Raw genomic sequence first — 26,921 nt, forward strand, 5'->3', positions numbered from 1 at the left:
GCAGCTCGAACGTGTCGTAGTGACGCTTGTCACGGTTGCTTGGGAACGGCTTCTGGACCATTTTCCCTTTCTGGCAGCCGCGACACACGCTTGGTCCACTCGACTTGGAAGGTGCCTTCGCGTCCTTGATGATGTTGTTGTCGACCATCTTGCGAAGCACCTCCACCGGAGCGTGACCCATACGCGCGTGTAAGTCGACCGTCTTCCCACTGGTCGCCGCATTCGCCGATCGCTGAGGCGTCTGGAGCCAGTAGAGTCCATCCACGAGGTTTGCCGTCGCCACCACTTGCTTCGAGCCCTTGTGCGCAATCTACATCTTGGTGCTGTCGAACACGACTTGGAACAGACCACTCTTGTTGATCTGTGGCACCGAAAGCAGATTTTTACTCATGCTTGGGACGTACAGCGCGTTCTTGATCTCGATGTCGCGCTCGTCGCCGTTGGGCAGAACCACTCGTTCCACGATGGTCCCCACACCCATGATGGCCGCCTTGTTGCCGTCGGCCACCGAAAGTTCGCCTTCACCCCGCTCAATCAAATGAGCGAACTTGGCCTTGTCGTTGCAGATGTGGTGCGTTGCGCCGCTGTCGACCGCCCACAACCCGGACACATTCTTGCCCGTCGAAATGCCACACTCCAGTGAGACCGCGAACGCCACTCGATCATAGCCGTAGTCGTAGTTGTAGCTGGCGTCGTCGTTCCTCCACTGGGCATTGTTGGCCCCGCGTCCACGGCCATTGCCATTGCCGCCGCGTCTTGGGCCCCGATTCTCGTCCTTCTGCTTGGTCCAGCACTTGTCAATCGTGTGCCCCAATTTCCCGCAGTACGTACACTGGCGAGACTCTCGGTCGGTGTTGAACGCCTTGGCCGCATTCTCCGTCTTCACCGTCGCCGTTTTCTCGCCTTGTCTCTTGATGTGCTCATTCGTCAGCACCTTCACGACGTCTTGCGATCGTAGTTCAGCGCTGCTCATCTCCAAGTTCAGCACGACGTTCTCGTAGCTCTTGGGGAGGCTGCGCAACAGGCAGATCGCCACGTCCTCATCCTCCATCTTGGCGCCGATGCTGCTGAGCTTGGCGCTGATGTTGAGGACCTCGTTGCAATGATGCAAGACGTTGCCGCCTTCCGACATCTCCATGCTGAAGAGTTGGCGCTTCAGGTAGATGCGTCCAGCCTTCTGCGAACCACCGTACAGCGTCTTCAGGCGCGTCCACGCAACCCACGCTTCCTCGCAGTCGTCGACCACATGGTGGTAGTCCGCGTCCATGTGGAGCAACATCAGTCCGAACGCGATGTTGCTCGACTTGACGTAGTCGTCCTTGGCCCGCGAGTCCGTGAAGCTCGGCGTCGTCTCGCGGTTCACGACATGCCACGTCGACTTGGTCAGGAACACGCCACGCATGTAGCGGTTCCACGTCGCGTAGTTGTCCCCGTTGAACTTGTCAATGGAGACCTTGGTCGAAGCGTCTTGGGCAGAGGACATGGTGCTTGGGCTCATAACCTGATGGAACGTATGGATCTTGGACACGAAGCTCGGACGAAGCGGAGGGAGGGACGTCGCAGACGGCGGGACCGGAGCGAAGGCACTTGAGGGGTAGAATGAAGATTCGAAAGTGATTGAATTGTTGGAGCTTACACCCTACTGTTATAGACACGCGACCCTGCGTCCTATCACCTAGTGCATCTAATCAACCATCACTCACCGGTGTTCATCCAATCATCCTACTCGTCTAATCATCGGTGGCGTAAACAACTTACCGTAATCACCATAATCAACGTGGGTTCGGATTGGACCGGTTCGGGTTAACCGGTTAATGGGTACAACTGGTACACAGTACCCAAGACCAGCAACCCTCAATACAATGGACTACCACGACCTATAGCAGCGAAGTCGCTGGACGACATTTTGGCTGCGTTGGACGTACTGGCTCTATTAGTCGAAGAAGTGTACCAGCCCTTCGTCGGAGGTGTCATCAAGGCGGCACGGAAATTCTTCCTCCTCCAGAAAACATTTCGCTGCACTACCGAGAGGAGGAGCTCGCAGATCTGGTGTTCTGGATCGACGAACGCCTGGAAAAGGTCCGCACATGCGTGGTGTTGGGCTCTACTGCACGGTGTAGTGCCATTCAGGACGAATTCAATGTTGCACACGAGTCGTTTATCCAAGTCCAGAACATCATCCACGAACGGCGCCTTGGGTCTCTGCAGGCTTCAGCGGCAACAACGAGCCTGCCACCCCGCAGTTGGGGATCTTATCGGTTTGCGGACCAGTGGCGCGATGTGGTTCGCCAAGGCGTTGTTCCCCGATGGAAGGACGGCTTCCCCTGGCAGGATACCCCGCCGCCAAACCATGGCTCCGCCCGCCGGGCTCTCAATGCCTTGATCAAGAACATCAGAAAAGGCCCAGATGAAGATCGCTACCTCGTGCTGGACATCGACCTCCTGGGTCATCTCGACGGTATCTTCTGCAGCCCTTTTGGGGCTGTCCCGAAGGGCGATAAGCCGCTCAGCGAAGATGCCCGTGTGATTCACGATTTATCCTTTCCTGTCCATGGCTCCGTTAACGAGTTTACTGTTCCTGAGACCGAGATTGCAGTCCACTACGACGGGGCGCGCGCGATCGCAGCCCGTATTGAAGAAGTTGAGACGCACTGCCCGGGTCTAGCGCGGCGGATGTCTGGGGATGTGAGCGGCGCGTTCCGGCATATCCCGCTGCATGACGACCACTGCGGCCATTTTTCTGGTACAATCCCGGAGCTTGGTGTTCTCATCGTGGATTTATGCTGCCCGTTTGGGTGGCGGAACTCCCCAGCCGCGTATGCTATCGCTGGAGGTGCCATTAACCACTTGTACTCGACGTCGAAGCCCCTGTGGCCTCTCCAACCAGCGCACGGGACCAGGGAATTCGACGGCAAAGTGTGGTGTGACGACCACAACTGCGTGGAACCTGCTGTCGGCACTCGGCTGGAGGAAGCGGCGACGGAGCTCCGCGCAGCGATGGTTGCTGTCTTGGGACCGTCCGCCTGTAACGAAGACAAATTTACGGCGTGGGTGACTCGGGGGTCGGCGCTCGGCCTCGACTGGGATCTCCAGCGGCGCACAGTTTCGATGCCCCAAGCGAAGATTGAGAAGGCGAGGCAGCGCGTGTGCGACTTACAGCACCGTGCCCGGGCGTCACGATCGCAACCGTGTTATCGGTTCTCTCCGTCATGTCGCCACCTGCGTGCGCCCAGCAGCGCCATTCTTTCAGCGGTTAGCTGACGCGCAGCGCCGCACCCCTCATGTTGGCTGTTTTCCGTTGGCTGAGTCTGCGTTGGATGATCTCCGATGGTTTCGGGCCATTCTGTCTGCCTCCCATTTCAACTCCATTCCGCTGGCGCGGTTTACTCGGTCGCAGCCACCCAGTGTCGAGGTGCTTATGGACGCGAGCGACGTTGGACTCTGCGCCCTTCTCCTTGCCCGTCGCGAATATATTCAAGTTCGTTTGGACGCGGAAGAGCGGGCGGCCATCCACGAGCAAAAGCACGGTGGTGCTTTCACGTTCGGCATTAATATTCGCGAATTAATGAGTGCCGCCTTCGCAGCGATCACGTGGGGGCACCTGTGGACCGCCAGCGATGATGGAGCGGACGTCCACGTTCGCTTGCGCATTGACAATACATCTGCGGTGGCCTGGAGCAATAAGCGTGCGGCTCGGGACAATCCCTACGCGCAAATGCTGCTCCGGCTTATCGCGCTGCTCGAAGTGCGGCACGGGTTTTGCCTGTCTGCGGAGCACATTCCGGGGTCGGAGAATGTGATGGCAGACGCTGGCAGTCGCAGCTGGGAGTCACGGGCGAAAGCGGCGGCGTTTACTAAGCTTTGTGTTGGTTGGTCGCAGGTTACAGTCCCTCCGAGCTCGCGCAAACTCTCGCAGGTCTGGGCGCGCTGCTCTGCGCGGGAGCTTTAGCGACATCCACTAGCCGTGCTTATTCACATGCGTGGCGGCAATGGGAATCCTGGTGCAGCTTGATGCAGTACTCGCCGTGGTTACCTCAAGATGCATCAGTTACATCCACGGCTCAGCTTGGAGCTTTCGCCGTCTTCTTATGGAAATTTGGTATGAACCGTAAGCGCATCGGCAATTCGTATGGCACCATTTGCTCGAAGCTATGTGCGGTCCGGTGGCGTCATCGGTTTGAAGGCGGGTATGACCCCGGTGTCACTGCTCAGCATGCGCTTCTGCTCCGCGGGATCCGCCGTTTCACCAGCCCCGAAGTTTGCTCTCTTGAATACACACCACCGGGTGAAGACGAGCAAGGTGTGCCACGTCCGTCCCTGTAGGTGCGATTCCGTTCATATTGGCGGAGACGATGCTGAAGTTGTGCCATCCAGGCAAAACTTTAGCATCGAGGCGACGGCATGGTGGCGTCCTGCGACTCCGGAGCGACACCGGTCAGCTGCATATCCATCCATGCGGCTGTCGGCGAGGCCTGAAGATTGGAGAGCTCCACAAGCGTCGGTAGGCCTGGAAGTCGGAGGAGGCTTTCTGTCACAACTGAGAGACCGTAGCTGGACTGGATAAGCTCCCGTAGGGTAGACTCAGCGAGGGACGGAGTCCCTTCCGTTGCAGGAAGCAAGGCGCGTCGTGTAGCAGCAGTACGGAGAATCACTCATCTTGACGGAAGGTGTAATTAGCCAGGAGCAGCAACAACAGCTCAAAGAGGCTAGTACACCTCGCGTGAAGCCAAGAGGTCTGTCCTTCAGCCGTAGCTCCAACTTCGGCTGTAATAGTATCGATGAGCTGAGCGCGGGAGCCGGTCGAATACCAGTTGGCTGCCTTCAGCCTGGCAGTGAAGGAGTTACCGCCATTGTCAGGCAAGCGCAGGAGTTGTCGGTTGAGTGCGTGTAGGGAGATAAAGTCCTCGAACTGTTGTACCACCTCAGCTTCCCGAAGAGCTAGCTGCCAGGCTTGGGTCAGTGATGTTAACAGCGTTTCCGCGCTTTTCGCCCGAGAAAGGTCCTTTTTCACGGATTCGACGTGACGCTTAGCAACCTCGCTGCATTAGGATCCACAGCTGCCTGCGCAGTGAGAGAAGTCGCTTTCAGGTCATTAAGGATCTGGTCGATGGCTTCGCCCGCGTCCACCGCCTCTCGTTCAGAGGAAGTCGTCTTGGCCCGTTTGGCCTTACAGCGCCTGGCCACCCGTTCCTTCGTCGCCTCCGAGACGCGGAGGACGAGTTGGCAGACTTCCAACTCGCCTCCTGTTGTGGTCGCCAGGTGCAGATCCGCGTCCCCCTCGAAAGTTTCAAGAACGCTGAAGCGATTATCGACGCCGACAACGGGTGAGACAGGAGGTGAGAGCGGAGGCGTGTGTGCCCGTTTATTACCCGAGACTTGCTCAAACATGACAGTATCGTCTTGGGGTGTCCCGGTCGGTAACTCAGCCGGCGTCGCCCTCTGCGGCTCCGTCGACGGCGCATCCACGGCCGTGACCTGTTGGGGTGCCGTATCGCGGGAAGTAGAATCCGCGGACGGCTCAGACGTCGTGCTCAGACCCGTGTTCGTCGCATTGGTCGTATTCGGCGCAGTGACTGTACCAGTACCCGACGGCACCTCCGGCCGTGGGGCAGAGGGTCGTTGCAGAACGGAGAGAGGTGGAGGGTGGCTGTACGCCCTGCCAATGGGTGTTGGGGGTTGTCCCGTTGCAGGTCGCCATTGACGTTTAGCCGACGAGTCGTTTTTACCAAAGCAACGGTAAGAAGTCTTGCCCACCCTGATATGAGCGAGCACACTCCCGTCGCGAACCAGAGCGGTCGGTGGCTCGTCCCCGGGGAAGTAAAACCTCCACGTCGACGAGCAGAGACCCGACCGTCTCTCGTAGGTCGCGTCGGAAGTAGACCGCCCTAGCTCCTCGCGACGCCAACGCCTTGAAGATTGCCGTGGCCGTGGCCGCTGTGTCCACACCAGTGATGTCGACGAAGAAACATTGAGCCAGAGGGGATTCTGCAGCAAAACGGAACTTCCGGCCGAGCACAGATATCTCCACGCCTAGCAGCGCCTTCTGCGCGTCTTCAGTTCGCACCAGGAATCGCAGTCCGCCTTCGCGGCGCTTACTCAGGGCGCCGAAGACATGTTCTTCGAAGAGTGTCTTGAGCACGGTGTTACGATTGTCGTGGATGAGCGAGTCCATGATGCGCGGCTTTGAAACCCCCTGGAAAAAGCTGCCCGAATCGAGCAGCAGCGGAAATGTGGCGTCCGCCGTTCCCACTGGGCGGGCAGCACACACCGCACGAGTGAACTCTTCGAGGGAGTCACCAGCTTGGTGACGATCGAATAGGTGCTGCAGCGTCTCCGGAGAATGCAGCGGCTCCTGAAAGTCGAGAGTTGCCATGGAGGTGCCGCAGGTGCTCCGCCATCGACGGCCCCAGTGATAGGGCTACGGTGGCAGACATGAGAGTGATGGTCGTTGGTGATCCGTTGGTGGCTAAAAGCGCGCAAAACACGAAGTCAGCAGCACGAAGTAAGACTTTTTTCGACTGGTGCGAAACTCCAACCTAGCATATGTCATATGAGGCCTTAGAGAGACCGTTTGCAACCGGAGCGTAGCGGAGGTCTGCAATGGTCGGCGCGTAGGCCGGAGTAGTTGCACTGCGAAGTAGTTACTATCTTTTTACCGACGCCTTGCCCGCCATGAGCGAAGGGAAGCGTAGCGGAATTGGCGGGGCAAACGAGCTCACCTGTTCTCGGTTAAATACGATTCGCACCAAATTCGCACGGTTTTGAAAGACTGTCGCACCAGTGGAAGAAGCTTGCTGCTGAAGTCGGCGCGAGGCAGGAGAGGGGCCTCCTTATCGTCGTAGAACCCGATAGTCTCGATTTGCACTTTGATGTTGGCATCCTGTTCGTGTTACAGTACGCCACCCGGGGGTGGCTCACCCCGTCAAGCCTAGCGCTTCTCATCGGCGGGGCCATGCATGCTCGCTGTTTCCAAAGCTCTTCTCGTGGGGGAATCACCGTAGTGTATTGCTGCTCGTGCCTGGGAGTGGCGTGGAGGCGCCCCACCTTGAGAATTCCTTCGCGACGCTTACTGGCACATCAGGCTTGACAGACCTGCTGTTCCTTCCGAGGTCAGCACAGGATAGTCCTCGAAGCAGGAGAACATCCAGCGCCCAAGCAGCTTAATCACCAGTCTGTCGCAGAGGCGGCGTCCTGACTATAGTTGATCCAAACTTCCCCGGATTAACGTCAGCGGGCGAGCTCCTCGAACATCGCAGGTACTCCATCGTCCGGGTAGTTGTAAATGAGGCCGTTGTCTACCTTCACAACGTCTACGCTCCGACAGACGCCAGAGCGCGAGCCACGTTCTTTTCCAGTCTGCCACGGGAGTTCACCGAGGATGCGTCGCATCTTGTCTGCGGCGACTTCAACTTAACACTCGACCCAGCTCTCGATGCTTTGAAGCCGACCACAGACGCCAGCCAAGGTGAATGTCGTGAATGGATGGGCGACCTACAGCTCGAAGATTGCTGGCGCGTTCATCATCCTTCGGGCTGGGAACGTGGCAGTACCGCGCACGGACCTTTGCTGGACGCAAGTTGGTCGTTGCGACAATGGTACTCTCGTTGCTATGGTACCAGGCGCTACACACGATCATTCAGCCAAAAACTATCAAACGCTGGCAACGCTTTATCATCGACTTCGTAGTCGCGAAAAAGGTGCCGCCTGACAGAGATCGCTTGCACCGCATCTCGACCACACAGGCATTGACACCGCCGTCCGAAGGCGGTTTGGGGCTCCCAGACATATCAACGTTCGTCACACGACACAAGCTTCGACTCTTCCAAGAGCTTGCGCAGATTGCACAGTCATCCACAGTCGCCAATGTGCCGCTCTGGGCGGTTCTCCCGCTTTTGGCAGCGCATGCCGGCGAGATCGCTTACTCGGGCCGGCTGGACGACGTCTTTTATTCTTCCAGATGTGTTCACTCCTCCTCCAACGTGTCGAAGTGGTGGAGCTTCATGTGGACTACGTGGAGCAAACTCTCCTCTCGACTCTGCTCACCGCCGGTTTTGGACCCGGCTCACACGCGCCAGCTTCTCCACACTCCGGTCTGGACGAGCACGATTCCGGCTCTGTGGGTCATACCGTCGCTAGGGATGCCGGCGGAACCTTTGGCGTCAGGACTTCCCAGTTTTGTGGCTTTCTGCCGCCAGATCGAGTTTCTCGGTTATCGCTCAACGAGGGATCTTTTTGTCGCCATCAACGGCGACTTCACGCATGGGACTTTCATGACTTTCATGTTTGGCTACGCTGAACTACGACGTTTTCGCGACGCCACTAGACACCTACAGCGTCTATTTCAACGGCTTTCAGTACTGCTGCGAAACCTGCGGCTTCTTGGACATGGCCGTGTGGATTACGGGCACTCGACTGTTGCTTCTGGGCGACTCGTGGGTGTGCCAGGCTTAATGCGTTTTCGCTTCTTTCCGCAGCTCCGCAAGGACGACTGGACTGGCTTGCTTCGTTCGGGCGAAACGCAATGGTCATCACGGGCTGTTCACCTCAAATGCACATCAGCTACATTGGCATTTTCTGCGAAACATTGTGTTAGTCTAAACTTTACAAGCAAGCCAACAGCCAAACTATTGCGCACCTTTCCATTCTGCACGTCAATAAAAATTCGACCAATATTCCCAGGTTCATCTGAGAACTCCACCTCCACTTGAGATTAGTGTCGAGTTAGACTGACAACATTGACCACGCAATAGTATCTACACATATCAATAACACACCTGTGCTTTGCAGTTGAGGGATCGTGCCTGCTGGCAAGGCCGCTTTCCCTGATCGCGGCCTTCGTACGTCCCTGCATGGGTACACTCAAACGTTTTGGCGTAATATTCCCACGCTTCAGTGGCGCCCTCCGTCGACACGGCCAGGATGGGCGTCCCCACCTGCTTGGCCAGAATCAAGGAAGCTGTCGAGTTCTCTTGCGTGATGATCTTGTTTCGAGCTTTTACAGTCTTGTTTGAGCGAATGCGAAACATCTACCAGAAGAAAATTAAATACAATGAGCGGAGATGGCAAGCTACGACTGTAATGTAGAGCTCAGCGCAAAAGATACCTGGTATGTCTTAGCCTCGTAAGAGCTGAAATAAACGTCAAATGCCTTCCAAGAAGAGAATGTGGTCGACTCGAACGGCGGTCCTGCATTCATTCTGCTGGGGCCAGTCTCTTCTTGGGCACAGGTAGCTTGTGTGTACTCCCGGCTATCAGCAGCCATGGGATCACCAAGGTTGTTTTGCGAGGTCTCGGAGAGTTCACCAGTCAACGTGTCGCCATCGCTTGCTATTTTGTACAGGGCACTCGCTTTCCGCTTCCCAGTAGCCGATCGCGGCCTCAGCTGCTGCGCCATCCTGGACGACCGCTGCAACGTGCAGCTCGCCTCCGATTCCGGTGTTAAACGCCGCGTTGCCGCCGTGTTCCCTGCCTCGTCTGCTTGCTGCTTAGCGATCGCAATACTGTACTAAGTTGGAAAATGAATGGCCAAAGGAGTGTATACGGCTGGCAAGCTGTGTATACACATAGGACGCGGAAACAGCTGTGACGAACGAACGAACGCTGAAAAAGGGAGATGAGCCAGTCGGGGAACGCAGGCACTTTCTTTCAGAAAACCAGAACCTCCTGGAAACATTACGATAGCCCTACGCGCCCGCTGTTAAAGGGTGGGGCAAGCCAAGCGACTTCACGAATGCAAATTTCCAAAGCAACATTAATGCACACCTGTAAGAATACAGGTGTGCATTAATGTTGCTTTGGAAATTTGTTATTGTTTATTTGGTATGTATTAAGACTGTTAAGGAGGCGGCAAAAGCGGCAGGATGCCTCGTACGGGCAAGCTGAACGCATTGGCATCGAGATGGTCAAGCTGCGAGAGTCTGCCCCCCCCCCCCCCCGCGAATACTGAAGGTAACGTTGCTCTGCGCTCTATTGTCTGCTAATGTTGCTCTATGATGAATAATAACACTGCTTCATTAATATTTATGTCTCTATGTTGTTTTGACGTTGGTATTCAGCTTCAAGCTGCGCGCCGCGGGACGACAAGAACGTGCGGGCCGAGAGGGATGTCCACATCTAGCAGAGTACCGATGTTACCAAACCACTATCATCGTCCAGGTTCCTGACATAATGGCTGCTGCTTCGCGTTGCTTGTAATTATGTTCTGTAATTTCCGTACACCTATGCAATTCTCGTCCTAAACGTTTGCGAAGCATTTGCGCCCAAGCGCTTAGGCTTAATCGAATGAGGTCGACACTACCGAGTACTAACGTTGCTTCTCAATAACGTTGCATTATGATTAGCGTTGCGCATTAACGTTAATCCAAGATAACGTTGCTTTATTTTTAGCGTTGCACGTTAACATTGCTCGTTAATGTGATTTGTCCTACTCCCCCTGTTCTTATATAAAGCTAGTGTTCAAAGGGTACAATGCCTTCCCCAAGGCGTACTTATAGTTATCAACCGCCAAACTATTCAATTGTATTACCTGGGTCAGACGCATCCGCCATTACATGATCGCTATAAAATTTAGCAAAGTACTTTACTATAATGAGAGAGGATAGCACTACGGTGACTTAGCCAGCGCGTAGTATAGGAAGCATATTAAATGGAGGCAGGATCACGCATCTGCATACTATGCCTATAGATATATTGAGTCCATTTTTAAGAAAACAGCGATGTATACCGTATGATTTAGAACAAGATCGCAATCTACTTTGATATCACTGCTATTAAATTGCAGCACACAACTGATGAGGAATCTGTTTAACGCTTAGCATGGACATGTCGGCTAGAACCTGCGACCCTTCTGGTAGATTAACTGTGCGATACATTTATGCATCACTTCGATAATGTTACCCTAGATGAGTTTGATAATAGATTCTACGTCCATTCGTTGCATGTGTCGATGTGTGGTAGTTATTGTACACAGTACTACGTAAAATATAAGCATGAACAGCTATGGTTTATCGGCTAAGCAACAGGCAGCAATTCAAGTCTTACGCTGCTTAGGTTCCAAACTTTACAGCGACGTTAACCCTTCAGCTACGAGCTTTAATAGTTCTTGCGCAACGCCAACTGGTTTTACCTAACAATTATGATGCGCGATTGACGGTAGCACCACTCGTACTAAGCCTTTTACACTTCATACTGTTAAAATATTGAAGCCTATTTATTGTAGGTGAAGTACACGCAACCTGGTAATGTAGTCATTGATAATCTGGCGGATGTACTAAGACGGAGACAACGAGAGTATAACTAAATAGTAACCGAAGGTAATAGACGTGCACCTAATAGTTTTATTGTACATATTCTGACACGACTTTATACAGTAGACGTGGAACTTCCGTAGTAGACGCGGAACTTCAGCGTCTACTATTATTCCAGATTTTCTGAGAAGAGGTCAACTAGTTTGTCTGAGAATAATTTTTAAACTAGTCAATGCACGATGGTACAGCATTAAATGCATAATGAAAGTGTACGTACACTCACAATATCATAATTTTATAACCAGCGACGTGGACCTGGTATGTTACTTGATTTATCAGTAGGGTTTGTTGCCGTGCAATACTGTCACCAACAACTTACCTCGAAGAAAGTTAATGGGCGATGTGATCGAAGGGCAACGTTAGCGGGCAACGTTACTGCGAGAGCAACGTTATCAAAAGAGCAACGTTAATGGTTACGGAAAAAAATAATGGTCACTTTTGAAACGCTTTTACAAGCGCTTGATTAGTTATATACTCTTACAAGAAGACCTATGTCTCGTTGTCGAAGAGGTACAGCCCAGAAAACCATTGGCATCCGCGATAAGACGTACCCATGCAGAGATAAATGAATCCGAACACCAGAGTATTCACATTTTGAGCCTCTGTTAGCATACTTTGCGCTCACAAAAGTGTACTCGTGGTGTGTGCCACTTCAGAACTCTCCCACCCTCACCTCAGTGAGCGGCTCGATGGATTTGCGCACCTCGTGAGCCTACTATGTACTCATTCAGCACAGATAATACCTCAGAAATAAATTACCTATGTGCAACACACGACGAATTTATCCGATAAATTACAAGTCCGACCTTGTCCTACCATGTACCCATGTTGCTAATAACGTCGCAATAAGGCCCTAAGTTGCTGTAAAAGCGCTGTGACGTTGTAAAATGATGACTGATAACGTTGCAGGAACGCCATCCAAATCACGCCGCGAATATGTCCAAATGAAAACGTTATTGTGAAAACCGCCATCTGTAGCAACCCCTTCTTAGATCTTACTAGCCTAATTAGTCAGAGTACACATCAGGGTTTAAATCGATTGATCCATATGCATTGCCAGGTGCGATAATCAGGCTTTTTCAGCCAATGGGCGGGCTCGCCTTCGCTGCACGATTGCCTAGTGAATGGTAGGCATTGGAACTCTTCCAAAACACAAACGCTCTCACAAATCACAATTTATGTGCCAAATTTGCCCCCGTTTGCGTCGTGTTTGCTACAACCGATGATACCAACCAAAACCATCACACCTGAGTGCTAAATACATGGCTACGCTCACTTTTTGTACATGCTGGCTAGTGACCGTGCCGCGATGCGGCCAGTCAGCTCATTAGACAGCAGTAGCAAACAATGCGTAATGTCCACGTACAATCAACTTGTGGTAGTAAACACTCAGCCTCTTCCGCTGGCTCTGCTGTCCACGGCTTGGGCGCGCTGACGCAGAGCTTGCGAGCGCGGGCGTGAACGCACAGCATGAGTGGTGATTGCGAATTTTACCAAAATAATGGTACGTTTCATTTGCGCTCGAAGTAATTTGTGGAGACGAATTTGACGTTTCCACAAATTACGACGGATTTGCTACGAGAAATACGCCACAATTATGACCGTAACAAATATCGAGATTGTGTGGGTTTTGGTAGAGCTCCATTCTGTTCCAAACGCGTCTACATGTATATCGACTGCCCTATCATAAATCGACCGCCTAGCCTGCACATCTACTCAGATAGGCATCACAGGGACATGATCGATTTTTAAATCGATCGAGCTAAATCAGGGTTCTAATCGATCGATTTATGAGCAAAATGGGCAAATGAAGCGGTTTTCACAATTTTATTTTAGCTCCAAAATGGCGCCACGCATTTTCAAAATACAGCCCATGTTTCCAAGTAGGGTTAGGGATCGATGTATAATGAGATCAAGTAAGATCTCCAAACTAGTAAAACATGTTGAAATCATGGTTTCGGTTTTCTGGACGGCTGCCATGGTACTCGAGGATATTTATCAGGAGGATGATATTATTTATCAAAAGAGGTCAAAAATATTCTACCGCGGTGGCAGAGGAAACTTGATAAGAATAGTAGGTAAAGCGCAAAGCGCGTGCCTAACCATCAGCATAAAGAGAATAAGCTGCTCCCGATGAGTTCCTCGCAGAGTAGAGCGCACAAGTTCGATCTGGAGTCTCGGTCAGAGCACCCAGAGCATGAAAAACTAATATACTTCGATGATTTGGACACTGCGAGTTCTTTCATCGGGAAGTACGCGTTCAACCACAACAAAAATCTCCAACGAAAGAAAGGAGGAGGAGGAACCCACGTAAAGTGGTTGTGTTCAGATCACGAAGCTGGATGCCCACGGTTTGTTTCTCTGTCGCGCAAACGAAAATCGACTATTGCTGAAGGCACAAGCAAGACTCAGCGAAACCCACCTAAAACGAAGCTATCACATATTCCTGAAAAAGCCTGGTACATCTCCAACATGAAGCTAAAACACGCACAACTTTGTGCTAGTGTTGCCCCAATGACAACCGAGTTTTTGATGGAGCATCCTGGTTTCCGTGGGACTATTCTGGAGAGACACAGCACTTCAATGGCGCGGGTTGTAAAAAAACATGCGCGGAATTTACGGGGTAGAAATCTCTCGCCAACCTGCAATGGCTTACCGTGCAATCCAGCGCGTCAAAGCTGAGAAAAAGGTTGATCCTGCAGTTGAGTACGGTCGTCTTCCCAGCTTCTTGCTTGAGTTTGCCCGTCGAAATCCTGGACCTCGAGTTTGTTGCCAATTGGATTCGAAAGGCAGGTTTTTTAGAGCCTTTTTATCTATCTGCAGTGTTGTTCAGGCTCAAGACGCGTTTTTGCCGGTTTGGGAGTGTGATGGCACTCACATGAAGGACCCTTTCTACAATGGAATTTGTTTGTCTATCATCGGTAAAGATGGAAACAAGAAAAATATTCCGGTTGCTGTAGCCTACATCCACAAGGAGACTGTAGACAACTTTGCCTGGTTCTTTTGCAACTGTATCGCTGCTGGTATGAAGATGAGTTTCCAACCTGCGTTTTGCGGCCGAGGCAAACAGTTAGCCGCTCAGGTGTTGTTGCTCCGGCTCGGATTGAAGGTGAACCTGAAGTTCTGCACCGTACATATTCGGTTCAATACCATGGATACGTTTAAGTCGCTAAAGCTGAACCTGCAGTCAGTGAAGGACGATATCTCGGCATTACAAGGAGTGTCGACAACAGAGGGGTACGAGCATGTAAAATCGGCAATAACCGCTAAGTATCCGACGGGCATTTCCAAAGTGATCGGGCAGAAAGTCGTCGAGGAACATGTGTGAAGCTATCTTAGCAGTATTCATCCTACCGATTGGAGCGTTGTAGGTAATATGGAGTCTACACCGCAAGAAGCAAAGTGGTTATTGGAGAATTGGGCTGGTGTGCCGAAGCATGGAGATCCGTTGCCTTTATTTGGTGTACGGACGACGAGCGCAATTGAAAGAGAAAACAATGGTCTGCTGTGGAGTCGGGTCCGGAATCAACTTGTGCTCGGGTCAATTATGACGTACTGTTTGCGAGGACTCACCGTACTGCAGAAACGTAAGACGTTGATAAAGAGCTGAAAGAAGGCGGACTATGACGTTACCCTCACGCGCTGAAGTTGTTTGAAGAAGAGAAAGTGTTAGTGGCTCAGCAGAATGTTGTGGAGGGATCAGCCCAGCAGTTCTTTGTATTTGACGCATTTGACAGCCGCAGTGTAGATGGAGACGCGCATCTATATGAGGTCGACATGGTCAGCGGAACTTGCAAGCGATGTACCGTTGCTGAGCAAATGAAGGTACCTTGCCGACATATTAGGCGGTGGTGTTCTGGAGGGTGAAGCAGGAAAGCAGTAATCTCCCTGAGTATGATTCAAAGAGCCATTTTCACAAGTCGTACACTGTGCCGACAATGTGGGAAGCTTCCAACCCAATCGCGATCAGCCTCCCTCTTTAGGACACCCTAGCGATAACGGACAACCCTCATTGTATCGACAATCTGGTCGTTCATGCATGCGACCAAGAATGCCTCAGACTTCGCCAGAGGAACGAAGCGGAAACCCAACCGTGGAGAATGTGCTGGGACATCAACTCGGAGCATTCGTCCACCTTCAGCTGAAACAGGTCCAAATGGTTGTGATGACAGCGATGATGAGAGTAAAGCAATCGCAGCATACTTCAATGAGCAGGTGAAGAGCGCTAGAACGATCAAGCGCGGGGATTATACGTGTAGCCGCTGTAACCAGATCGGTCACAATACCAGGAGCTGCACGACACCGCTGACCGAGATCGAGGAGGCTGGTGTAGGTATTGTTCCAGGTGTTTACGTTGTGGGAGAAGCGCATACAGCGCCTGCGGAACGCGTGATGAGTATGAAAGAGAGCTACAACACTATCGATGAGCATGACGGATGGCGACGAAGCTCGCGTTCGTGGAACTGGAGCTCGTGGCGCTTCCGTTCGACGAGGAGGAACCGCAGGCCTTGTAGCAGTAACACGCAGCGTCCTCGAACGTCTGGCCGTAGACGACGGAGGCGTTGAGCACGATGTCGATCGTGAGCACCTGGATGCTCAGTTGGTCCGTGAGGCTCAGCTTCTCCATCGACAGAGTCGTTTCGTCCAGCGCGAAGGTGCTGGGAAACGACTTGTTGAGACCCTCAGTGACCAGACCCATGACCGAGTCGGTGGAGACCGGTGTCCATGGCCTCCATGAGCTTGAAGAGCGACGTCGCGGGGCCCTGGAAGATCCTCGTCCCGTCCTCGGCGTACGTCCACGCGCCCGTGCTGGTACTGGAGTCGTTGGGGGACGCGTCGAGGTCCGCCCGACCGTCCGACTCGGAAGGGTTGTGCTGGCGCCGCTAAGTAAGATGAAGAGCAGCGCCACAATCTCCACCGCAGGCATCACCACGTTCTGCGGGCAACGCGAGCACGGGAACGAGGACGGTCGAGAACACGGACGGCTTCGATATTCAGCAGCAAATACTGCAGAGGCAACCAGGAAATCTCTGTCGAATTGCACAGCGGAGACGCCGTTGACGAGCCCAGCACAGCGACTCCGACAGGCGCAATGTCTGCAGGTACCATAGTAGGCTATGACGCCTGCGGGTAGGCTCGGTATCGCGTTGCAGCGCTTGCAACGCATCTTCTCTAGAGCTGCATAGCACACAAAAATTCAGGACATATTATGTTAGGCCAAAACATATCCGCCAGCATAGCTCTGCTATAACGCACAAACTGCTTGGGCCCCCCGTGGCGCAACGGGAAGCTAACGGCTGATGCGCCGTACTTGACAGTCTGGTACCGGGCAATGAGTTGGTGCTGTCACTGAAAATGACCGCACCCTCGACCTTGGCGTTCAACACCAGAAAGATGGTTCCTTGCGCGGGGGGAGGGGGGGGGCTTGACCGGTATTGTCCGGAATATCCCGGGACCAAACGTCACCAAAAGTGACCGAAAGTGACCTATTCCTGGCAGTTTTCCTGCTTCCCGCGGCAACAATTTGTGGAGTAGCGCCCTCGCCGAAATCTCGCGGAGTCGATCTCGCACAAACTCGGCGCGTCCGGATAGCGGTCGCGCCGAGCAAATTATTCCCGGTTGTTGGAGTAGCGTATCTTCGAAATACAGGCCTAAGTCTTCGCAGGCTTCAGAGTTGGGGGGTTCTTGTGTTTACGCTTGTTCCTTGTCGTAGGGCGTCGAGCCTTGGGCGTGCGGCGTTATCGGGCCGGCGTTTCCTGAAGCTTGTGTGGCGTTATCGGGCCTACACGGGGGTCTTGTGCACGGCGGTTATCAGGCCAGTGCGGTCCTTCGCCTAGGTAGCGCGTTATCGGGCGCCCACCTAAACGGTATACGTTTAACGTGCCTTTGTTCCAGCACGGGTCTGTGGGGGGTGAGCACCCGAACCAGCAAACGACGGGGGGCCGCGATATCGAGGCGGCTCTACTTGCCGGCGCTTGGTGGTTCCCCTGGAACCTCGGAGAAGACGGGAGGTCTTTGTGGTTCAGAGAAATTTCGGGACTGAGTCCTTACCCTATCCTATGTCCTTGCTACTGGCTACTCTGTACTACCGCTTGCTAAGCCTACCGTTCTGTGCCTATCCTTACTTCTGTCGTGCTTGCACTACCGTGCTTCAACCTGATTTACGTGGCGCAATCAAGATCTTACCTCGGCGCGTTTTGGTCGGCGGGGGTTAGGGCGCATTTTGCTCGGCGCGTTTTGCTCGGCGCGTTTTGCTCGGCGGGGTTTAGGGTCGGCGCGTTTTGCAGAACCGGGCGCGCTGGTCGACCCGTCGGATGATTACATGATTACGCGTCGCACTGGATTCTGGCACCGTGTCTCACGGCCCATCACCCACGCCGACTTTCCCGTCGAGCTCGGCCCTGCGTCGCGCCCATCCATCCGCGTCGCGTTCCATCAGCCGCGTCGAGGTCCATCACTCGTGTCCTGGCACCGTCTTCCTCCTCCGCTCGGTGCGCCCACTTCTTCGGCGGGGTACTACACCACAAATTTTAGCCAATTCAATTAGCCCGAAAGCAAGCAGGAGCACAACAAGTATCCAGGCAAGTTACCATTAATCAACACCCTCGTGGTCAAGAAGCCCTCGCTTTCATCGTCACTCGTATGCTGGTTCGCACGCTCAGCAGGGCGCCAAATGGGCACTTTCAGCCCCCACAATGTTCTATTAATAGTCGCCAGCTACGTACCTTCGAAAAGAGCTCCACAAACGCTAAAACGTTTCGGTGCAAGGTTCGCAAGCGAGGCATGCTTCTCGTAGCTTATATCGAGAACAGCAATGGTCAGTATCTGGGACTGGCACGACGGGCAGCTTGCAGCCGAGCTAGCGCAGAGACTCCTATAGCAACTCCATCAGCTGTGTAGTCGGTTCTGTGCTCACTGGGTGCTTCTTTGGGAGAGTACTATAGCGATAGGTAAAGTAGGCGGCAAAATAAATAATGAGGGGGCGGCCTAGTGGATCGATCGATTTCTCGCCAAATACTCGATCATCCGTGCGGGACCGGATGAACAGCGATTCTAGAATCTTCCGTTGAATTGTGGGCTATCGAACATTCTCAGCGTATTTGTTAGAGCATCTCCAACGTTAGTGAATTTCACCTATTGCAAAAATGTTGTCTCCAACGGTGTAGTGATAGGGACCCAAAAGTAACCCTACAGTAATGATGCGGAAAGGATTGTGCAATACCAAAACCTCGTAGTGATTATACAGCGTGTATTCACTACGGCCCCATACTTATTGCAAAGCAAATTTACATAGGGCGCCCGCACCATTTTATGTCCTTTTCCCTACGTAATTCGCACTACCGTTGTATTGTGAACGTTAGTGCGCCTTAAGCTCAGGAAATAAGTGATCTACACTCTCCAAACGTGGTCCACACACACTACCCCTAGTAGTGGGCGGCCACTAATTGAGCTCCTACTCTCTTCTACGTCACGATCAGCATACGTCAGCACTGAATGGCTCCCCCTTCGGGGTACGCGCTAAGTCTTGGTGGCGGCGTGTCCGCTGCTTCCGTCCCCCGCATCGGTCTTGTAGTCTTGGTTCAGCTGTACTCGGGTGACTACTCCTTTCCCCAGCGACTGGAATCGTGGCCGACCAACCACACAGTCTCAGCCAGCACGCCCTTGTTCTTCAGTCTTGTGTTGCCTTATGCTGATCCGCTTGAGCACCTTCCCTTGACGATTGACTTCCGCAGCGTTCCCCCCTCGCGGACGCTCGCGCCTCGCCGCCGAATCAGCTTCCTAGGCGGTGCCGTAGTCACCAGCCCACGGGAAGTCGGTGGCTGAGCACTGAGCGCGCTTGGTTCGTACGCTCCCGCCGCCGCAAGTCGTGCCCGCGTCGAGATCTCAGCCCAGAGACACTTGCGTCACATCCTTTTCCGTGAAAGACTGAGGGCGCCGCGGCGGAGCCGCACTAGCGCCCCCGAGAACGACGCCGCTGCGCCGCTCCCCGGGAGGGCGTCACCCCAACCCGTCCAGGATGCACTACCGTTGGGGGAAGCCAATTATTGACGCAATTGGCTTGTTTATGATTCTAGCCGACTATTCACTTTGCCTTATCACTTTTGCAATACTAAAGTACGCAATACACCATTTCAAGGTCAAATTGAGAGAAGTCGTGATTCAAATTGAGAGCCGCCAAAATCAAAATGATAATCCCTTTCCAATTTGATAAGGCCTCTATCGCCATCTTAGACGGGTCATTTACGCGCGCGCGCGTAAATCGTTCGCTCTCGGTTGCTCTCGGCCATCAACCACCGATCGCGCTCACACACCTCGCTCGCTACAGCCACAGCGCTCATTCCGCTTTTTGCGATGGTCTACCAAAGCTACACACTCGACGAACGCCAGCGTGTCCTCACCGCCGCGAAGAACCACGTAGACTGGGCTCTTGTTGCAAGGCTCAACGGCATCGTGTATCCTACGACCGCACGCTGGGTAGCTACGGCGCGCAACACAAACGTGTGGACTGCTGTGCCGTCGAAGCGTGGCGGTGCTCGGCACGTCAAGATGACGCCGGAGCGCGTCAACTTTCTAGTTGCCCTGCAAGAAAATAACTGTCTGCTAACCTTAAATGACGTGATCGATGAGCTAAAAGTTTTCTACGGCGTTGACGTCTCCGTTCAGACTGTGCGCAATGCACTCGACGCGGTCTGCTTCTCCGTCCGGAAAACCCACGCCGAATCAAGCGCAATGAACTCCGATCGGGTCAAGGCTCTACGCCGTGAGTAGGTCCACAAGATCATGAAGGCTCAGCCCAAGCGCAAAAGGATTCTCTACTTCGATGAAACAAATTTCAATTTGGTTTGCTCGAGAACGTGCGGCTGGAGCCGCCGCGGAAGCCGTGCGGCCGTCGTCCGCCCGGGGCCCAAGGGCGACAATCTCAGCGGCATTGCGTGCATCTCGGCACAAGGAATTGGAACGGGCTGAGTTTCGGTGGGGAACGAACAACGCGGACACGATCGACAGCTTCGTGATGGCACTGCTCGACGGACTGATGGACAAGGGCGTCTCCATGTTCGACCTCGTCGTTGTGTGTGACAATGCGTCCATCCACACGAACGTCAAGGAGATAACAAGACGGGCGGAGTACGCGGGGGTGGAGTTCAGCAACCTCTCCCCGTACTCCCCCATGTTAAACCCCATTGAAAACGTCTTCTCCGTCTTCAAGTCTGGGGTCAAGGCGTTCCTCGCAGCGCAGCGCGACAAGATCCTACAAGTCCCGCCGAATCAGACGAAAGCAGCACACCGTGCTCACTACCTCCTCCGCGCAGCCAAGTACAGTATGAGTGTCAAGGTGACACCGGACTTGTGTGATAGTGAAGCTGCTCACATCTTATCTTTTCACGCTGCTGCATTGGACGAGCACGACATGCTTGTAGGCTCTTAAGATGAAACTAGTAATTTTAAAGGTTATTAGTTTGTTTGAGTATAAGAGAGTAGAGGTTTTATTGTTTTGATTTTGGCCGCTATTGTTTTGATTTTGACTTCTCTCAATTTGATCTTGAAATGGTGTACCGTTGGAGATGCTCTTAGTTTGCACGCTCATTCGGTGGTGTGGGAATTCATATGGTGATTTGACTCGAATTTTACGTGATGATCAGAATTTGCGTCGGAGCTCTAATGTATTTTCATCTAATCACCTTTAAGACCGAATATATTGTACAAATCAACTGACTTGCCCACTCTATGTCGATCAGAAAATTCCCGCCGGAAAAATTTGGCCGGGACATTGCCCTTTTTCTCGATCTCTCTTGTTTTAATTTTGGTCAGTTTTGTTTTGATTTTGACTTCTCTCAATTTGGCCTTGAAATGGTGTTGTACACCCTTCGATCACAGCGCATTTCTTGCAAGTATATCATGTGATCCATGCTTTAGCTATCATTACCGTCGAGGGACATCGATTATGCATGACAGGGACAAATTAAATGGATATGCGGGACAGATTCTATCCATCCCTAGGATTTGTCCGATGGATAATTATGTGCATTTCCGGACCTATCAAAGAGACTTCATGAAGATATGTAGTTTATTGCTGTCGGTGCTCGAGGCCGAGCCCGACCGCCGCCTTGGGAGCCGACGGCAGTTGTGCAGCCGCCACGGACCCCCTCAGCATACAGGATCACGCACAAAATAACTTGGTGGTGTCGATTATCTGTACACTGTGAGCTTGTGTATGTACTGTTCCTTGTAGCAACCCTACAGGTAAGGCGCAGATTGCTGGGCAGAAGCCGAGCAGGAGGGCACGGATGCTCAAAAGCCGAAGTGCCGTGCGGCGACGGCAGTGCCCTCCTCAAGTGTATTGCAGTGAGAATGGTTGGCTTAGATCTACTCTGTTCTATCCTACGATGTGCAGGCAGCCGCGCTTCGGGCCGCGACTCTGGCGAGTTAGCATCAATACTTCACACTCCCACTCGACCAAGGCTGCTTTATCAGCTTAGATGGCCAACCTTGGTCGTCACACACTCACAGTAGTACTGGCAGCTTTTGCCAGTACGCTTCTGTCCAGCAGGGCAGCGCATACCCAGGCAGGTTGTTCTTCTTGATAGGCATAGGCAGCACGCATTGGCGAACAGTCCTCATCACTGTGGCTCCCACTTAATCTCCACTTTCCTCTGTTGAAGATCTCTTGCTGTCTGGGATTGGAACCACTTTTAGCAGTTCTCGGCAGTGCTCGAACTTGGCCCGCCCAAGTGCCTTGGTCATCACGTCAGCAGCCATGTCATTCGTACCAACATGCTGGGTTGTAAGGCGCTTTGCCTCCACAAGGTGTCGCACCAAGTGGTACTTGTTCTCGATATACTTTGTCTTTGAGTGCTTTCCGGGCTTAGCAGCCAGGTAAATGCTGCCTCGATTGTCACCGCAGAGTACAGGCCTTCAACCTCCCAGTTCAACTCCAGGCACAGGCCCAACATCCACAGCAAGTCCTTTGTGCCCTCGTTCATCGCCACGTACTCCGCTTCGGTAGTACTTTGGGCATTGATTTCTTGTTTTCGAGACGCGTACGAAACCACGTTGCCATATAGCATAGTCACATATCCGCTGATACTCTTGCAGTCATCAACATCGTTTGCGTAGTCAGCATCCGTAAAGCAGGTCACAGTAACCCTTGATCTGGCTCCGATTGTGTTGACTAGCCCGTAGTCGACGGTGTTGGCTAAGTACCGCAGTACTCGCTTCGCCATGAAGTAGTGCTCGTACGTGTAGTTGCTCAGATACTTGCCCAGGTTCCGCACCGCGTGGGCAATGTCCGGTCTTGACGCCGAAACCAGGTACGGGAGCGCTTCCACTAGCTCACGGTACGGGAGGCACGATTTATCCACAGGAGCTCGTAGCTGCAGCGGTGTTGTTGCTTCTGGTGTCGCGCAGCCGTTGCACGACGCCATGTTGAACCGCTTCAGGTTGTCCTTGACGTGCTGGCGTTGGCAGTACACTACTTCCTTACGTAGGGGGTCAATTAGGATCTCTACACCGAGTAGATTCTTGACGGGGCCCAACTCTGTCAGCTCAAACTCCTTGGCAAGCTGCTGTGCAACGCTGCGGCACAGATCAGGTGGTCCAAGCAGTAGGACATCATCAACGTACACCGTCAACAGCATAGAGATTTCACCACTTTCTCCCACTTTTCGTGCGTAAAGGCCGTAGTCCGAGTCAAGCCGTGAGAACCCGAGACGCTCCAACGCTTGTGCAGCGTCCGGTTCTATACATTAGGCGCCTGACGCAAGCCATACGAACTACGTAGGAGGCGACACACATATGCGTCTGGTTCACTCTGGAAACCTGGGGGGTTGCTCCATGAATATCACTTCGTCCAGGTGCCCATAGAGGAAGGCCGTCTTCACGTCGTATTGTAAGATGACCCAGCCGTGTTGAAGTGCAAAGTAGATGGCGGCACGGATCGTCTCGAACCTAATCACAGGCGCGTACGTCTCCGTGTACTCCAAGCCAGCTAGCTGCTTGAAGCCGTGGATCACGAGGCGTGCCTTATAGCGCTTGATCCGGCCACTCTCGTCTCGTTTTACTGCATAAACCCAGCGACAAGTGATTGTTTTGCGTCCACGCATCTCGCCGCGACGCACCAACCGCCAGGTGCCATGAGCCTTGAGTGATGCAAGTTCCTCAAGCATAGCTTCTCTCCACTTCTTCCACTGGCGCGATGCCCGTGCTTGCTTGTACGTGGTAGGCACCACAACTTCTTCATGCACATGCACACTATTCACCACGTAGTCACGTAGTCGCACCGACGGCTTTCGCTGCCGCTTTGGCAACGGTGGCCGTGGTTCACACTCAGCAGTCGCTGACCGGGTCGGCACCCAGTCCTCGTCATCACACGCTGCACGAAGTAATTTTTGTTGCTCATCTGACCGTTTCCGTTTGATGCCACCACGCTTATCACTCGACACCGGGGACGCTGGTGCCGACTCTGCAGCAGGAGCACTTCCAGTAGCAGAAGCAGTAGGCTCCTCAACGATCTCAATCTGTCGTCCTTGATGTACTGTCCATGCTCGACTTGATATGCACCACTGGAATATCTCTCGACAGCTGAAAATTTCCGTGAAAGAATGTGTTGAGCACCAACTGGCCCACATAGTTAGACTCAATCGTAAATCCCTCATGGAAGCGGATATTCTCTCCACGCTCTGTGACTACCGCTCCGCTCACAACATCCAAGAATTTGTAGCCCTTCTTGATACTGGTATACCCCAGTAAGATGCACGTCCGAACACGAGTCGCCAACTTTTCTTTTCGCTGACGCGAGGAGTCATTGATATGTACGTGCGCCAGGCATCCCCGCGTCCGCACCGATCGTAGACTTGGTAGGATTCCGTACAAAACTTCATGGCGGCTGCGGCCTTGCAGCGCACTCGTAGGGCAAACGTTGAGCGTATCAACAGCATGCAGGGGTACTTCACCCCACAGCGAGTTCGGAAGGCGAGTAGCATCCAGCATCGACCTTACCCGCGAAACGATAATTCCATTGTTCTTCTCGACGATCCCATTCGCTTCAGGGCTATCAGCATGAGTGTAGTTCAGTTCCACACCTTGGTCAGCGCAAAATGCAGTAAAGTCATTGCTGATAAACTCTCCTCCTCCATGGCGTGGAACAACATCACACTGAGTGGCTTGAACTTCTTCTCCAGCTTCAGGATGAGATGTTTGAGATGGTCACTCGCGTCCGCCTTGGACTTGAGAAAGTACGCCCACTTTTACCTCGAGAATTTATCCATGAGCAGCAGGAACATGGTAGACTTGTCTGCGGACACTTCATTTATCGTGCAGATGTCAGCCGACAGTTTCTCCAGCGGCCTGGTCGCACGTCGAGGATTCATTGCTGTAGGTCATCCGCTTCATTTTGGACTCAATACATGGTACACACCCATAAAGGCTCAGATCACGCGTGTTCATCTTAATGCCCATGTCCACCGTGCTAGCTACCATCTCCTTGATGGTGTCCATGGCAACATGGTTCAGACGGTTATGGAGCAGCTCCATCACATTCGAGTCAGCGCTCTGCTTCTGTGCGCTCAGCACGAGCTTGTTGCGGCGCTCCATGCGCATGCGATAGAGTCCGTCCCGCATCACAAACTTCAGCTTCATTGTCGGCTTCACCAGCCACGTCACCAGCTGATCATCCGACACACTCAGCTTGTAGCCACACTCGAAGTGCATGTAGGTCTGCGAGATTAGGTTGACCTTGGTGCCCGGCGAGTAGCGCACATTCTCGAGCAAGCGGGTTTCAGTGCTCGTTCACAACTGACATGGCCACAGCACCTTCAATCTCAACACGCTCAAAACCACCAGTGGCGTCTTCCAACAACGCCGCCAGCTTCAGGTCATTCACGTTGTTGAGCAGCGCCATTTCGCTAGTGACATTGACCTGAGCCCCCGAGTCCAAAATCCACTCAATTTCATTTTCAGGCATCGCGTCGTGCCGTCCACTTCTCGATACCAACACACGCCGCGTGGGAAGCAGACCAGTAGCTCCATGCAAACTATCGTCATCATCATCTGGTGGGGACGTCGGAGAATATACAACAGTACAGCCCCAGCCATGGTGCGAATCTCTCTTGGATCAGTAGGCTTCCGCTCAGGACACTCCTTTCACCAATGACCACGCTGATGGCATGCATTACATTCGCTGTTACGTTTCTTCTCAGCAATTTCATCTCGGCGCTTACGCGCAGCCTCATCATCTTGCCGCTTCTTCTTGCCACTGCCACTGCCACGTCCACCTCCGCCGTTGTAGCGACGCTTGTGTCGCTCTGCCGCTGTTGTTCACGGCCTGACGAGCTGTTGCGCGTGACCAGGCTCATCTGCCGTTGCACTCCTTGACCTGCGTCGCGGTTCCCACGGCTGAGCTGGTCGCGGGCTGTGCGCTCAGCTACAAGCAAAAGATTGACAGCGTCCTGCATGCGCTGGACCTTGTCATACCCGCCACGCAGGCGGGACACACGCTGCGTGTGGTCGTTGGCGATGAACGGATAGACCGCCAAGGCGTTGGACAGCACAATGCTGGTCATCTCTCCCTCTACTAGCGCGATCTCCATGCACTCGAGCTCGCGGCGCATCCGCTGCAAGTCGCCTACGTACTCCGTCACTCCCTCGCCTTGGCGAAGGCGGTGCGCATACAGACCCTGTTTTAGGTACACTGCATTGGTTCTCTGCGTGCCGGCGTACGTGCGCAGCAGTGCGGCCCATACCTGCGCGGGGTTTGCTGTCTCGATGTCGGACTTGAACCGGTCCAAGAGGTCCCCGTGCAGCGAGAGCGATCTCGGTGTGAGCCTTGCGCTCGCGCGTCTCGTAGCACTTCTTCCAGTCCTCATCGCGGCGAGCGCGCTCCTCGTCGAAGCACTCACGCCCTTGCACTAGTTGCAGCAGCCCCTGTCTGTGGAAGATTGTCTGCCACCGGTTCCAGTTCTCGACCCTGCCGTCGAACTTGGTCGACGCCAGCTGAATCTGACCTGCCCTATTGCGACCGGTTGCTCCGACTCGAAGGGGACGCTCTCGTACGCGCTGGGAGGAGTCGTTCTCGGGTTGACCAGAGTGTTCGTGTGCGTGCCGTACGGCGTGATCGCGTCCTTGGGCACAGAGGCGACGAGCTCGGAGTCCATGTTTCTTTGTGGCCTGGGAGGGGGAGCGAGCGGAGACTGCCCCACCGACTGTTCGAGAAGAGGGCCAGCTTGGCCAGCGGCAGGCTGGACAGCCAAGGCCCTCACTACCGCAGCTGCAATCGTCTGGATAAGCGTCTCGTCTGCTGGAGCTGCGCGGCGTTCGCCTTCCTGTGAGGCCACCTCGTCTGGTAAGTCTTCGTCTCTTGAGGCCCGTGCCCGCATTGGGGTCGTAACCTGTGAGCTTGTGTATGTACTGTTCCTTGTAGTAACCATACAGGTAAGGCGCAGATTGCTGGGCAGAAGCCGAGCAGGAGGGCACGGATGCTCAAAAGCCGAAGTGCCGTGCGGCGACAGCAGTGCCCTCCACAAGTGTATTACAGTGAGAATGGTTGGCTTAGATCTACAGTGCTTACAGTAATTCCTACAGGGGTCTGTGGTGTTGATTGGATAAAAAATGATTTCGTGC

The 26,921-nt window shown here is 53.4% G+C and overlaps 7 protein-coding genes across 7 annotated transcripts; 3 read left to right on the forward strand and 4 right to left on the reverse strand.

The window, feature by feature from the left end:
- Positions 1–1,814: 1,814 nt before the first annotated feature.
- Positions 1,815–3,949, forward strand: PHYSODRAFT_329463 (hypothetical protein; the record flags this gene model as incomplete). The annotated part of the gene is made up of 5 exons (XM_009525952.1): positions 1,815–1,827; positions 1,887–1,967; positions 2,006–2,079; positions 2,155–3,163; positions 3,234–3,949. 5 exons carry the CDS (start codon positions 1,815–1,817, stop codon positions 3,947–3,949), a joined length of 1,893 nt encoding a protein of 630 aa, XP_009524247.1.
- A 152-nt stretch (positions 3,950–4,101) lies between these two features.
- PHYSODRAFT_391475 (hypothetical protein) lies at positions 4,102–4,260 on the forward strand (the record flags this gene model as incomplete). Its single annotated transcript, XM_009525953.1, has 1 exon — positions 4,102–4,260. A coding segment is annotated over one exon (159 nt), but the record flags the coding sequence as incomplete, so codon positions are not given.
- A 1,462-nt stretch (positions 4,261–5,722) lies between these two features.
- On the reverse strand, positions 5,723–6,376 carry PHYSODRAFT_494790 (hypothetical protein; the record flags this gene model as incomplete). The annotated part of the gene is made up of 1 exon (XM_009525954.1): positions 5,723–6,376. A coding segment is annotated over one exon (654 nt), but the record flags the coding sequence as incomplete, so codon positions are not given.
- Positions 6,377–8,762: 2,386 nt separating this feature from the next.
- On the reverse strand, positions 8,763–9,196 carry PHYSODRAFT_494679 (hypothetical protein; the record flags this gene model as incomplete). The annotated part of the gene is made up of 2 exons (XM_009525955.1): positions 8,763–9,026; positions 9,104–9,196. The coding sequence occupies 2 exons, from the start codon at positions 9,194–9,196 to the stop codon at positions 8,763–8,765; spliced, it is 357 nt and encodes a 118-aa protein (XP_009524250.1).
- A 6,527-nt stretch (positions 9,197–15,723) lies between these two features.
- Positions 15,724–16,415, reverse strand: PHYSODRAFT_329465 (hypothetical protein; the record flags this gene model as incomplete). Its single annotated transcript, XM_009525956.1, has 3 exons — positions 15,724–15,964; positions 16,002–16,189; positions 16,290–16,415. 3 exons carry the CDS (start codon positions 16,413–16,415, stop codon positions 15,724–15,726), a joined length of 555 nt encoding a protein of 184 aa, XP_009524251.1.
- Positions 16,416–19,658: 3,243 nt separating this feature from the next.
- Positions 19,659–20,733, forward strand: PHYSODRAFT_299225 (hypothetical protein; the record flags this gene model as incomplete). Its single annotated transcript, XM_009525957.1, has 2 exons — positions 19,659–20,067; positions 20,231–20,733. 2 exons carry the CDS (start codon positions 19,659–19,661, stop codon positions 20,731–20,733), a joined length of 912 nt encoding a protein of 303 aa, XP_009524252.1.
- A 5,113-nt stretch (positions 20,734–25,846) lies between these two features.
- PHYSODRAFT_405000 (hypothetical protein) lies at positions 25,847–26,312 on the reverse strand (the record flags this gene model as incomplete). The annotated part of the gene is made up of 2 exons (XM_009525958.1): positions 25,847–26,005; positions 26,082–26,312. Coding segments are annotated over 2 exons (390 nt in total), but the record flags the coding sequence as incomplete, so codon positions are not given.
- Positions 26,313–26,921: the final 609 nt, after the last annotated feature.

Source organism: Phytophthora sojae (assembly GCF_000149755.1).
Source record: "Phytophthora sojae unplaced genomic scaffold PHYSOscaffold_3, whole genome shotgun sequence".
NCBI classification, from domain to species: domain Eukaryota; phylum Oomycota; class Peronosporomycetes; order Peronosporales; family Peronosporaceae; genus Phytophthora; species Phytophthora sojae.